Source organism: Galleria mellonella, unplaced genomic scaffold (genome assembly GCF_026898425.1).
Source record: "Galleria mellonella isolate WM207_F2 unplaced genomic scaffold, CSIRO_AGI_GalMel_v1 utg133, whole genome shotgun sequence".
In the NCBI taxonomy this organism is placed as follows: domain Eukaryota; kingdom Metazoa; phylum Arthropoda; class Insecta; order Lepidoptera; family Pyralidae; genus Galleria; species Galleria mellonella.
The window spans coordinates 3,506,095-3,519,061 of NW_026441990.1; the positions used below are offsets into that span (position 1 = coordinate 3,506,095).

General features: G+C 34.7%; 1 protein-coding gene across 10 annotated transcripts in view; it reads right to left on the reverse strand.

Annotated features, from left to right (window-relative positions):
• Positions 1-600: 600 nt before the first annotated feature.
• Positions 601-12,967, reverse strand: part of LOC113511113 (eyes absent homolog 2) — a 66,329-nt gene continuing 53,962 nt past the window's right edge. For all 10 annotated transcript variants that reach the window (XM_052903205.1, XM_052903204.1, XM_052903202.1 and 7 more), the window contains 10 exons: positions 12,075-12,179; positions 10,706-10,859; positions 9,615-9,768; positions 7,875-7,977; positions 7,140-7,311; positions 6,284-6,373; positions 5,925-6,136; positions 4,355-4,477; positions 3,533-3,654; positions 601-3,386 (listed from right to left, as the gene is read on the reverse strand). In XM_052903205.1, the coding sequence (XP_052759165.1) occupies positions 3,205-3,386; positions 3,533-3,654; positions 4,355-4,477; positions 5,925-6,136; positions 6,284-6,373; positions 7,140-7,311; positions 7,875-7,977; positions 9,615-9,768; positions 10,706-10,859; positions 12,075-12,179 (1,417 nt within the window). In that variant the 3' untranslated portion in view covers positions 601-3,204. The remainder of the gene's footprint in view (positions 3,387-3,532; positions 3,655-4,354; positions 4,478-5,924; positions 6,137-6,283; positions 6,374-7,139; positions 7,312-7,874; positions 7,978-9,614; positions 9,769-10,705; positions 10,860-12,074; positions 12,180-12,967) is intronic.

The following is a 12,967-nucleotide window of genomic DNA, read 5'->3' on the forward strand; positions in this document are numbered from 1 at the left end:
AGTATATTGCTAGCAATGGGGCTGTCAAACTCCATTGCTAACAATCCCTTTTCTCCTCAACATTGAAGGTTACGCTGAAGATCAGTCATTATACCAATATAACGCCGCGTAACGCTTGCGTTTAACGTTTTTTTTTTATACAACTTAGAATGGCAAGCAAGCTGACGGCCCACCTGATGGAAAGTGGTAACCGTCGTCTATAGACATGAGCAGTACCATGGACATAACAGAGTATACTGTTTCGCCCATGATACACATACATACATACATCTACCCATGCGTAGCCATTCCTAAGGACTCAGATGTTATTCCTCTGTACCCAGTAAACACAGCCATGCAAACACAACTGCTTCACGGTTGAAACACGAATGGGACAGAGGCACCCAAGCAATTGACTTTTGTACAAATTCTCCCTCTGGTCATCTGTCAAAGTCTGGTCTGGTGGTCCCTCAGTCGAACGCGCGCCGATCTTCTATCGGCGGAAGATCGGCGACGCCTCATCGCATATTTTCATATGTTGACATGCTACTGTCAGCAGATGATCCTCATTGATAGATACTCATACGATATGCAGACGAAACTTCCAAATAAAACAAAAACTGATTAAATTCTCAAATAATATAATTTTATTTACAATTCGAATAATGATAACTTTCGAATTAAATTCAATATTCCTATTAGAGCGTAATAAGAATAAGCTATGTTCATTAAACTAGTTTTTAATCTGTATTTACATATTCCTAGATTTGTCTATTTCATTTAACATTACAAATATTGCTACGTTCCATAACATAATAAAGCCTTTTACAACTGAATCGTTGATACAGCAAATAATTATTTTTATAACAAATCAATTGCTTGGAGATTTTACATACTTATAAATATACGAATGGATAGAATATACAGGGTGAAGTAAGAAATCATTAGCATCTTTTTTATCGAATAATCTGATAAAGTCAAAAGAAATACGGGTACAAAAACAACAAGTAAATGTGAATCTACCATTGTTAAAAATTTCGTAAGCGTAAATTAATGACTACTGATTTAATTTACTCGAGTAGCTGTGACGCGAGCGCGTGTCTGAGCGTCAGAACTGCTGACGATTAAGGGTTTCGGATTGGTTCCGAAATTAGTGGAGCTTTCTTGATCATTATTGTTTCATTGCTTATTTCATTAAAATGTAGAACGCTGTTTAAAAAGATGATAACGACTAAAACAGAATTAATTACATTTCATTTGTACATACACAGCTAAGGGGACGTTCAAGTAATACGTAATGAAATATTTGAAGATTTAAAAACGTATAATTTCAAAAGATCCCTTTTTTTTCTAAAAATTGTCTTGAGTAATTTATTTATTTATTACATTAACTGGATGAGCTTTACCCAATACGCTCACCCAGGAAATACGTGAATGCACCTTTACGCTCGTGTTACATGAAATATAGGGCAGAAACTTGTACATTCAATTGTATAATGCGCGCGAAAAACATAGTAAGTAGCGTGAAGATGGTTAACAGCAAATAACCTCGAACTAACACGGACTACATTTTACAGGAATCACAGAAAATATTACTGAATTTATTCCAAATATTATAAAAACGAAAACGTCAAGTTGTTGAACTTTAATAGAATTTTTCTATATACTGATGTAAAAAAATATTTCTTTATATAATGTAGAAAAGCAGTTAGAATAAATTGTAACAACTATTTTATGTCAGTTAAGAGACATTGGCGGTTAACTGTCTATAAGTGTTCACATGTTTTTATTATTCAGTTACAGTGTCCGAACATTTAGATTGGTGGTTCGATGGAAGACATTTTAAATGCAATTTTTCTAACATGCACAGTGAAGAAGTTTTGGCTAGTTTTCTTATAATTTTGACGTCAGTTTGATGTAATCAATTAATTTTCATAGAATATAAAATCCATTCATTTTTATAATGCCAGTGTGCTGGGCTGTTTAATTAAATCTGTAAACTGCAAGGCTTTAAGCACTCTGGTGTCTAAGCTATAGGTTATCGCTTAGTTTGCGATCCAGATTTTCAACAAATTACAATTTTTGTTATATATATAATATTTATTTATTCATTAATGTCGCAAAACTAGTTTATCTATAAACTAGTTTATTGCATCAATTTAAATTGGTTTAATAACAAATTGAATTAAGAAAATTTATATTTTGTGTGTGTGTGCGTAGATAAAACTGTAAATGAATGGTTACAATTTATCAATGCCACCTATACCTATGTACAGGTAAGGCTATAAAAAGTTGTGCTTAAACATAGCAGAGGAACATATTTCTCGATTGCTTGCTTTGCAGATAAAAAGAGATAATAAAAATAAAAAAAAATATACTGAAATCGTCCATAAATACATTGAACTATAAAACTTCTTTATTTCACTAAATCTGTACATTGTATAGAATATAAAACTTACATAGTAGGAATGGACTTAAAACTGTTTGTGTAGAACGTTTCTACAGTTTAATATATATTTACAATTTAATTAAGAGTTTTGTTCGTAGATTTTGAGCTATCTTTGAGCTTTAAACTAAATATCAATTAGGCCAACATAATAAGTTAACTACAAAACTATTGTTAACGGCTCACAGATGCTAAGATGTAACTAACTGTACTTTTTAACAAGCCATCGAGTCCAATTAAACTTTGTATATTGTTATAAAATTGATATCTGATATAGTTACTGTACTAGGCAATCATAAATTGATAGAAATTCTTAAAGGTTTGGCCTTTGACAAGGGGACGTCCATTAATTATGCGAGGGATTTATTTAAAAATTTTGATGTCTCACTCCTCTTACGTGAGGTTTAGTGCAATGTAAGGAGATTCTAAAATAAACATAAACCTATAATATTAGTTTAGATATAGAAGAGACCAGCAAATAAATAGTGTTTTTTTACGTTTTATTTGACTCGTTAATTTTTTTTTAACGAGACATACTTCTCTCTCTCTCTCTTAATGGATAATTGTTTTCCTGTTGTTTCCGCTGTATTTTCAAGTTAAGCAATAAATAGAAAATATTCTTTCTTTCTTTTTTATTTCTAGGCTCACATAATTGAAGGCTGTCCCCTTATACATTTCAAATGACTTCAAAATACTTTCAAATTTGTTAATATTTGCAGGCCCATTTTAATAGAGTTTATTCCATAGGACAGTATAACGAGTACCAGGATAACAGCAAATCATAAGAAGCCCATGTCGAGCGCATTGTACAGCGCGGCTATATCAGAATGGCTGGATATCCTCCAGAATGGGTAGTTCTTCGCTTTGGCCGCGGCCTCTTCGTCTTGACCGTCTCCGATCACGACGTATGTGCACCTCTCGCCAAAGCGTTGCTTTATTTTCTCGAAACACGTTTCTTTTCCTAAGAGAGAAAATAAATAAGTTTAAAATAATTAAGATTGAGAATGAATTAATTAAGAAATTTCTTCTTTTTAAAGTCGGTTGAAAATAAGTATGTTAAGCAAAGCCGCAGGTATAGAGTAGTGTTTATAAAAAATATGGACTGACCTGTTTTAGTGGCGGAGTATATATTTTCTATAGGAAACACGCCGCCGAGGCCAAAGAGAAGCACTTTAGCTAGCGCCGGCACTAGCTGCGTCGTCGTTACTAGTACGTTCACGCAGTTCTCCCTGTGAAATGCAAAGAAAGAAATATAATATAAGCTACCACGAGGTACTTATTCATGTTTATACCACAAAGGTGGCAAACAAGCATACAGCCTGTCTGATGATAAACGGTCAGTATAGGCTACGAACGCCTGTAACACTAGGGGTGTCTGTCACGTGCGTGTTGTGTCCGGGGAGAAAGGGATTATTAGTAATGAAGTCTAATAGTCTCGTTGCTAACAATATACCCTGTAAGGTCGACGCAGTTCCCCCTGGAAACCATCATGGTTCTTGTCGAATTCACCATGGTGGGCTAACTGACCTGCATTATCAGAGGGAGACTTTGTACAAAAGTCGATTGCTTGGGTACCTTTGTCCCATTCGTGTTTCTACCGTGAAGCAGTTGTGTTTGCATAGCTGTGTTTCGGTTTGAAGGGTGGGATATGGTAGTGAACTTACAGGGTACAGAGGAATAACATCTGAGTCCTCAGGAATGGCAATGCATGGGGGGTATCATGGGCGAAACAGTACTCTGTTATGTCCATGGTACTGCTCATGTCTATAGGCGACGGTTACCACTTTCCATCAGGTGGGCCGTCAGCTTGTAAAAAAATAAATAAATCACCCGAGTACTTCACTATTGAACCACTACCAAGCATCACCATATAACCCAGCAAGAAGGCAACTGGTGTTACCATAGTGCGGCACTTAATAAATAATTTACCTAGAATTAATCATATTGAGACATTTGCAGGCGAGGGTCAGCCAATTGTCGGTGGCTTGTTCCAGCTCGGCCCTCAGTTGCAGCCACTGCTCTCTCTTCGCCGGTCCAAGTAAGCCACCCACACTGTACCATGCAAAATTACTTGGAATTAATTATAATAATCTCCCTATATATTGTAAATAAGAAAGTTTCTAAGGAAGATGGATGGATGTTTGTTACTCTTTCACACAGAAACTACTGAACAGATTAGAATGAAATTTAGCACATGGGTAAGTTCCATATATTCTAACTTAGCACATAGAATACTTTAGGCATTGATGCAACCTGGTGAAGCTGCGAGATACAGCTAGAAATTTATAAATATCCTATGTCACGATGTTCATTGACACCTTACGTCCTTACTGTTCAACCGATTTGATGAAATTTTCATCTGATTTCAAAATGGAGGTTCTCAATTCAGTTATATTTATTTTTTATATTCGTTACCTTAAAATAAAAAAACGTTTTGAAGATAACAAACATAAAAAAAATAAACGCAACCTCTGTGTAAATGTGTATAGACAGAAATTTTGATAAAAATTTAATAGGACTAATCTGTAGTATATTTTTTCAGGTAAAAACAGAATTTTCTAAATCGGTTTACAACTGACAGAGTTATAAAAATTTATATTTGAATTCAACTGAAATAAAACAGCAATATAACCTAATAATTAAATTTCAGCTGTATGGTGTACCCATTATGACACTAACTGAAATTTAGTCAGCTGACGTCATTTGGCCGCAAATCACACTCGTGGTAAAATTATCATTATTATCAACAATTGACACTTTATGAGTGGAAAATGTTTACCTTAACAATCTTTTGTTAACATCAGCATCTTCTATGTATATATATGTAAATTAAGCTAAAAATGTTAGTAACATATGGTACTGTAGTAGCATCTACACTAAACGGAGGTTTATTCTTTATTCAGTATGACCAGATGGGGTTTTATTTATTTATTTATTTATTCATTAGTACAAATATGTGTACATGGCGGACTTAATGCTAAAAGCATTCTCTCCCAGTCAACCATAGGGAAGCCTATAAAAAATTACTACAAGCAAGTGTTGCCAGTTTTGTTTCTCCACCATTATCATCCATTAATGATAATGAAATGGTAACCCCACGTGCACTATCGATATTCACTGGCAGAGCACCAGTGAGTAAGATAATAAGTGAGGATGAAGCAGGTCAGTTGGCCCATCATGACCAATTCATCAATAATTAACCATGATGGTTTCCAGGAGGAACCGCGTGGAGGTCAACTTGATAGGGTATATTGCTAGCGATGGGGCAAGACCCCAATTACTAACAATCCCTTTGCCCCAAGTTTTACCAATTGGTACCCCTTACTAATGATTAACTGAAAGTATTATATAAAGAAAGATTAAATGAAAGGCAGCCTGGGTGAATTGTATTATATTTCTAAAAAATCTTTAGCCAATGGCGTAATCTTAGGCAAATTTTAATTATATAATAATTTTAATCTTAGAAATTTTATATTGTTATTGTATGTCAAATAAATACCTGTTTCTATAATTATTATATGTGTCCTTTATTTTTCTATATCGAAAGGCCAGTTTCCTCATCCAGTCGACGCCGCCGCGGACACCAGGCGCGCATAAACCAGTGTTAGGTGCAGCGCCCGCGTGGAATCCATCAGATGCGAAGTTGTACGCAGATAGATCTTGACCATTATCGTCAGCTGCTACAGCATCTATGTGCTCCTGGTCACAGTCCTACAAAATACATTTTTAACAATTAAACAAGACTCTATGTGCTAATTTAATTGAGATTATTTTAGAATATATTTTTCAAAATTAGTTAACTATTAGTAAGTATAGTTTTTTTATGTAACATATGAATTATTAAATAAGACATCTTACCTCTACATCATTGAAGAAGAAATGTGTATCAGCTAGGCTGAATATCATTTCCTCCATTCTGAATCCTAATTGAACTATTTGTTGAGTATCCTGGAAAGATAAGTACATATCAGTACGTGACAATATACAGGCACACACTGTATCAGAAAGAAAGTGACACTTGGAAAATTAGATGTAGAATAAATAAAATTATTAATATAAATTACGCTTAGGATTGATTATGGCAGTCTAAGAGGGAGGCATTTTCTTTTTTTTTTTATACAACTTAGAATGGCAAACAAGCTGACGGCTCACCTGATGGAAAGTGGTAACCGTCACCTATAGACATGAGCAGTAGCATGGACATAACAGAGTATACTGTTTCGCCCATGATACCCCCCATGCGTTGGCATTCCTGAGGACTCAGGTGTTATTCCTCTGTACTCAGTAAATTCACACCATGGCATAAATCCACAGTGGATAATTAACAGTTGAAAATAAGAATACTTGATAGTTGAGCATTTTTTAGATGCAAGGACTTAAATTTGTCTACTTTTAAATTATTATTTATACCATGAAAGTGGTGAACAAGCATATTCCCCATTTAATAGTAAATAGTGACTGTAGCCTATTTATGCCTCCATTACTAGGGGTGTCCTCCCTTGGGGGGTTTTACCAGTAGTTGCTACACTTGGCAGGCAGATTGATAACCACAGTTAGACTTTAGAGATGTTTTAAGAGGGACACTGCTGCCCATCTGTCACCCTCCCTTAGTCGACTTTTATGACACCCACAAGAAAAGAAGGGGTGGCCAGGCCATTCTTTGCCAGGATCACACAGCTAGTTATTTAGATTCATTATGATTATTAGTACATACCTTATTGTACTTAGTGGCATATGTGCCTGTTAATAATGAATGGAATATGATGATGGTCTCATCCAGGTCCCATATGAAGACTCTGTCTGTAGCGGGCTCGGGGACATGCTGTGCTGGGGATGATGAAGTGTTCCTTCTGCCACGGCCACGAGATCTGCTCGCTGTGCTCTCTCTGGAAGTGTTAAATTAATATAAGAATTTTTTAAAGTACCTTTTTACTATTTTAATAGACAACAATTGGTGGACTGACCATTCATTACTAAAAAATTTAGTAATAAGGTTAGTTATATATAATTATTTAGTTTATGGATGGTCTGTGTGACAGATGACATGGCCAAAAAGGTGTAACTTTTTTTTATACAACTTAGAATGGCAAACAAGCTGACAGCCCACCTGATGGATAATTAGTGAGATAACTACAAATAGAGATGAATAGCAGAGGAAAACACTATGCCGATCTCAAATAGATATGGTAAAAGAGCAGAAAGAAGGATTATACAGAGATATTTCAATATCTTATTTAATATTAGCAAACTTAACAGATATCTTCCTGTCTAAACTTCTTATATATCTCAATTAAGTTTTATTTTTCTTCCAACCACTTTTAAGTGGTTACCAAGGAATGGCATTTAATTGTTATTCATGTTGATTGCAATAATAACTAAAACTTGATTTATAAAAAAGTATGCATCCTTGAGTATTCCTTGTTATTATAGTTAAAAGTTTTTAACTTACCCAGAGTTCTCTCTACATCTTCTGCTTGCTGCATGTACTTCACTTTTTATTGGCGACAGTGGACTTGTATCGTTCATTGAAGGAAGCATCGAGGATGGGGAATCTACACAAACAAAATATTTGTTACAAATAATTCACTTTAGTATATCAAATGTAACTGAACTATCGTACCACTTTCACTATCAGAATCAGGCCAATAATCCGAATTATCATCGTGGAGCCTCTCAGAATCACTATCGTCCAGTTTTCTTCGTTTATTCGAATGGTATTCCTCGTTTTCTTTATTCATATTGTATCACTATGAGATCGGCTTGGAATGTGGAAATTTGTCTTTTTTTGTTTTAAATTTTTGTAATCAACTTATGTATAATATTTTAAAAAGAAAAACTTTTTGTAACAAATATTACACAAACAATTATAATTAATAAATTAATGTTTGTTGTATAAAATAATGTTTTGCAAATATTAATAAATTAGATGATTTGTAAATACTAAATTGTCAATTTAGTTTGACATTTGCAACAAGTAAACGTAACGTCAAATTAATAAATCAGTCTGTTTGCTTTTACGGAATAGACGGAACTGAGAGCATAGTAGTCAGTTTTCGGTTACCATTTTACGGTAGCGTTTAGCGACGGTCATAATGTGATAATTCCTACGGATTAATACATATTACGCACTGCGAATTTTTACCACATGGTTTTTTCCATACCATTGTGGAAGTATGAAGTTATACATATTATGTTAAAAACAACGCTATAAAAATTTGTGCATATCAACTATGCCATCTAAGTTTATTAGACAGTGTGGGGTTAATTTGTTCATCTTTATTAGATTTGAACATTTATTACCTTTTTTGTTATTAGTTTTAATAACTTCTCGAAAACAGGTCTAACTATAAATGTAGGGGGGGGAAAGGGATTGTTAGTAATGGAGGCTGAGAATCCCATTGCTAGCAATATACCCAACCAGGTCGACCACCTCGCGGTTCTCCCTGGAAACTATCATGGTTAATTCCTGATGAGTTCATCATGATGGGCTAACTGGCCTGTTTTCATTCTCATCTATCACCCTTCACTGGTGCCCCGCCAGCGTATCCCGTTAGCGCAGGTGGGGTTACCATAACATTTTCACCCATCAAAATAACTATAAATACGTACGTACGTAGGTAACTGTTTAGATTATGTGTGACATAATTAAATTACATAATTAGGTACGTCCGGATGACTCATAACATTTTTGTAAGTGTAATCTAATACTCATTGAGACACTGTCATGGAAAATCACTTCTAATGTAAGCATCTAATGCCGATAGATTTTTAGAGAAACAGGTCGATAATAAAAATGCTTGATAATGTAGTTCTCTTTATCTCGTCTTTATCGGTAGCTAAACATAAAGACTATGAGTGTCAGAATTGTAAAACACAAGACAATAGAAAATCAGTATAAAAGGCGGATTATGATGGCCAGTAATACGCCACAGATTTTTTTATCATAAAAGTTCATAATTTTTTACACCTAGTAATTTTACTGCCAAATCCCTCCGATCAAATTGAAAGACAGACATGGGAGCATATTTTTCTCCAGAAATTTAAACGGGACAGTGGTACTCATCCGAATGATTTAGAACAATTTTCGTCATTTCTACATAATTTTAGAGAAATTATTATTGTAATCTTATTGCTCTGAGACAGACATTAAGACAGTTTGTAGAGCTTATAATATAAATTGAAAAAATACCAGAAAGAGCGCCCCCCAAATGGTACGATGTGTGGCCAGCACTGCCGCTGCTACTCGGCGAGCTGACATACGGCGAGTAGCTCGGCGTGGCATAGTATCCACTGTACTGTGCCACATTATGGTCCGCGTAACCAGCTGCGTAACTGCTGTAGTCCTAGTAACAGAATCCAAGCTTCAAGTTTTAAAAGTTTAAATAATACATTTTATTTATTTATTTTTATTTAAATAATTTCATTGACCAAATGAAAATATTGTACGAAACGTGGACTTAATGCTTGTATTCTTTATAAGTCGATAAATCGAAAAACGAAACGAGAAATCTTGAGTTTAAAAAGGAGTATTTAATGCTAAACAAAACTCGAGTTTAATTCAGTGATTATGTTGCAGGCAAAACTCTTAACCAGTCAAAACTACTATTGACTAGCAAAATCAGTCAAAAGTACTTTTGACTGAACAGGATGGTCAAAAGTCGTTTTGACTGAAAATTATTGGTTATTAGTGTTTTTGACTGCAAATTTGCGATTAAGTTAGGTTAGGTTAGGTACTTTTAACTGCTATTTTTAGTCAAAAGTATTATTGACTAAAGCATACGGTTAACAGTACTTTTGACTGATTTTACTAGTTAATAGTAGTTTTGACTGGTTAAGAGTTTTGACTGCAACAATTATATTATTTGAAACTGAAAATACAAGTGATAGTTTGAGTCATTATTTCGCATATAGTATTATTATAATTATATACAGCCTAATGAATTTTCTTTATTGAGTGCGGTGTTAGTGAATCACCTCGTGATATATGTAATGTAATGGCGGGAAACTGGGACGTGTTTATTTTTCCACATGTTGATCTTATATTGCCGAGCAAAGGCCTCCTCTCTATTCTTCTATATCAATAACTATCGGGCGAACCCATACATTTAGTATAACGTACTGGTAAACCATAGCGTTCTATTTGTTTCGTTTATTAATTAAAAGAGCATCTTAAACGGGTACTCAATATTATTATTGAGGTTGATCTAATAATATGGGCCTTAGTCATGTAGTAAATGTACCATTTCGTTAAGTTCAGAAAAAAAAAATAGTTGTACTAACTTGTTGTGTGGCTGGGAATGACTGCGCCAAACTTCCATTGTATGAAGAATATGCGTATGGTGACGGCTGAGCGCCAAACCCTGTACTCGGCACACTGCCTACTCCGCTCACACCGTACGCACTCAGGTAGGTAGGTGTTGCCTTGCATGACGATCTGGGTAACAAATTTTAGACAACATTACCATAAGAATAAATCTCCAAGTACATATTTTATTGAATTAGGTATTGTTTTGCGGAAGTTTATATGACTCATTCGCAGTTGGGCGCCGAATAGTCAACACTAGGCTTCGAGCAGCGATCTATTAATTGCCCGATGACGTCTCGGCTAGAGGTGAAACACGTCTTGCAACATGTGCGTAAACTTTATAACGGTCAGAGATTGATGACTCATATAATAATACTAATATTCACACACGCATATTAATGGTAGCGGAATTAAACAAATAAATTCTTATCGACTAACCAGTATTCGAATACAACCAAAACTCCTGTAGATTTGATGGGTTTGCAAGCAACAAATACTGCAGTGAGAGCGTGAGTTGTGTCATATCATAAAATTCCGAAAAAGTGACAACCTTCCTAGTATTTGTATTAATTTATTCACAGTGTGAAAGGTAAAGGAACAATACCATACAACCTGATTTTCAGTAGAAATCAGTAGAATTGTATTTCTGTTTATGTTTTAACAAGACAACGTTGTTATATTTTTTTCAGGATTATTTAGAATGGCCACAAGTCATAAGTCTTAAATGAGAGAATGAAATTAAAGAGATGTTTTCTTTTACAGTACTCCAATAGTTCCAGTAAGATATTAAAAAACAGGCATAAGAATAGCGAAACACTTCAAGACGTATTGAAGAGATGACGGGATAGGCTGATATATTTCTTGAAGTTTAGCAATAAGAACCAACCTTCTCAATTTATGCGTAACTGTTTTTATACCACAAAGGTGACACAGGCCGAAGAAAATATTTACAAAACAAAATTTTTAGTTTGAAGTGACACTTCTATCCAATATATTTATTCTTATGATATTAGTCTAGTCGAGAGAGTAGTCTTTTGTACAGAGGTTCATTGAGATATAACATTATCTTTCCTTTTATAGTTAACTAGCGACCCGCCCCGGGTTCGCACGGGTGCACATTACATCACATCACATTAGAAACCTCTTAAAATTATCAGTGTTCCTCTACTATATTATGCATGTATTATACATATAAACCTTCCTCTTGAATTACTCTATCTATTACAAAAAACTGCTTAAAAAACCCGTGGCGTAGTTTTAAAGATTTAAGCATACATAGGGACGGACAGACAGCGACAGCGACTTTGTTTTATACTATACTGTAGTTAATGTAGGTATTCTTACCTGTTATTGGTATTGTGTGGGGGAGGGTATGCTGCGTAAGGCTGGTTATAGAGCGAGGAACTGACGTACGAGGACGCCGCGCCGCCGCTACCATATTGTTGCATGCTGTACAAATAAAAGAATATTCATGAGTTTTCGTTTATTTTTTTATGAATGATAATTGTGACACCGCCTGCGTTAATGGCATACGCTGGCGGAGCACCAGTAAGAAATGATATGTGAGAATAAAGAGGCAGGTCACTTAGCCCATCGTGATGAATACACCTGGATTTTAGCACGGTGGTTTCTAGGAGGGGCAATGTGGAGGTCGACCTGACAGAGTATATTGTTAGCAATGAGACTGGTAGTCTGCATAACTAATAATCCCTTTCCCACCTTAGTTTTTGTTTATTCGGTAAATAGTAAATATTCATCTAGCTATAATTCTATCTTTATGTCAAGTCTATCATGGGACAAATAAAAAGAATTAAGTACTAAAAATATGACAATCTTAGACCGTCTATGGAGAGGAGTAATTCAACTTGCGATTAGCAATGACGTAACAATACGAATAATAATAAAAAAAGTTGCCTGTTACCAACCGACTTCAAAAAAGGAGTTATTAAATTCAGTTAAATTTTTTTAAGTTTGTTAATTTTAGAAATTTAGAAACCAATTTGGATTATTCTTTTTTTACCTGAAATGATATATTGGTCCAATGGAAATTTTATCATAATCGGTTAGGTTGTTTACTTTTTAAATCCAAATAAATAGGTAGTATTGCATCAAATCAAACCAAATAAATAGGTATATTGTATCAAAGTTGTTATTTTTTTTATACCACTAAGGTGGCAAACAAGCATACGGCCCACCTGATGGTAATTGGTTACTAACAGGGGTATTACGCGTACGTT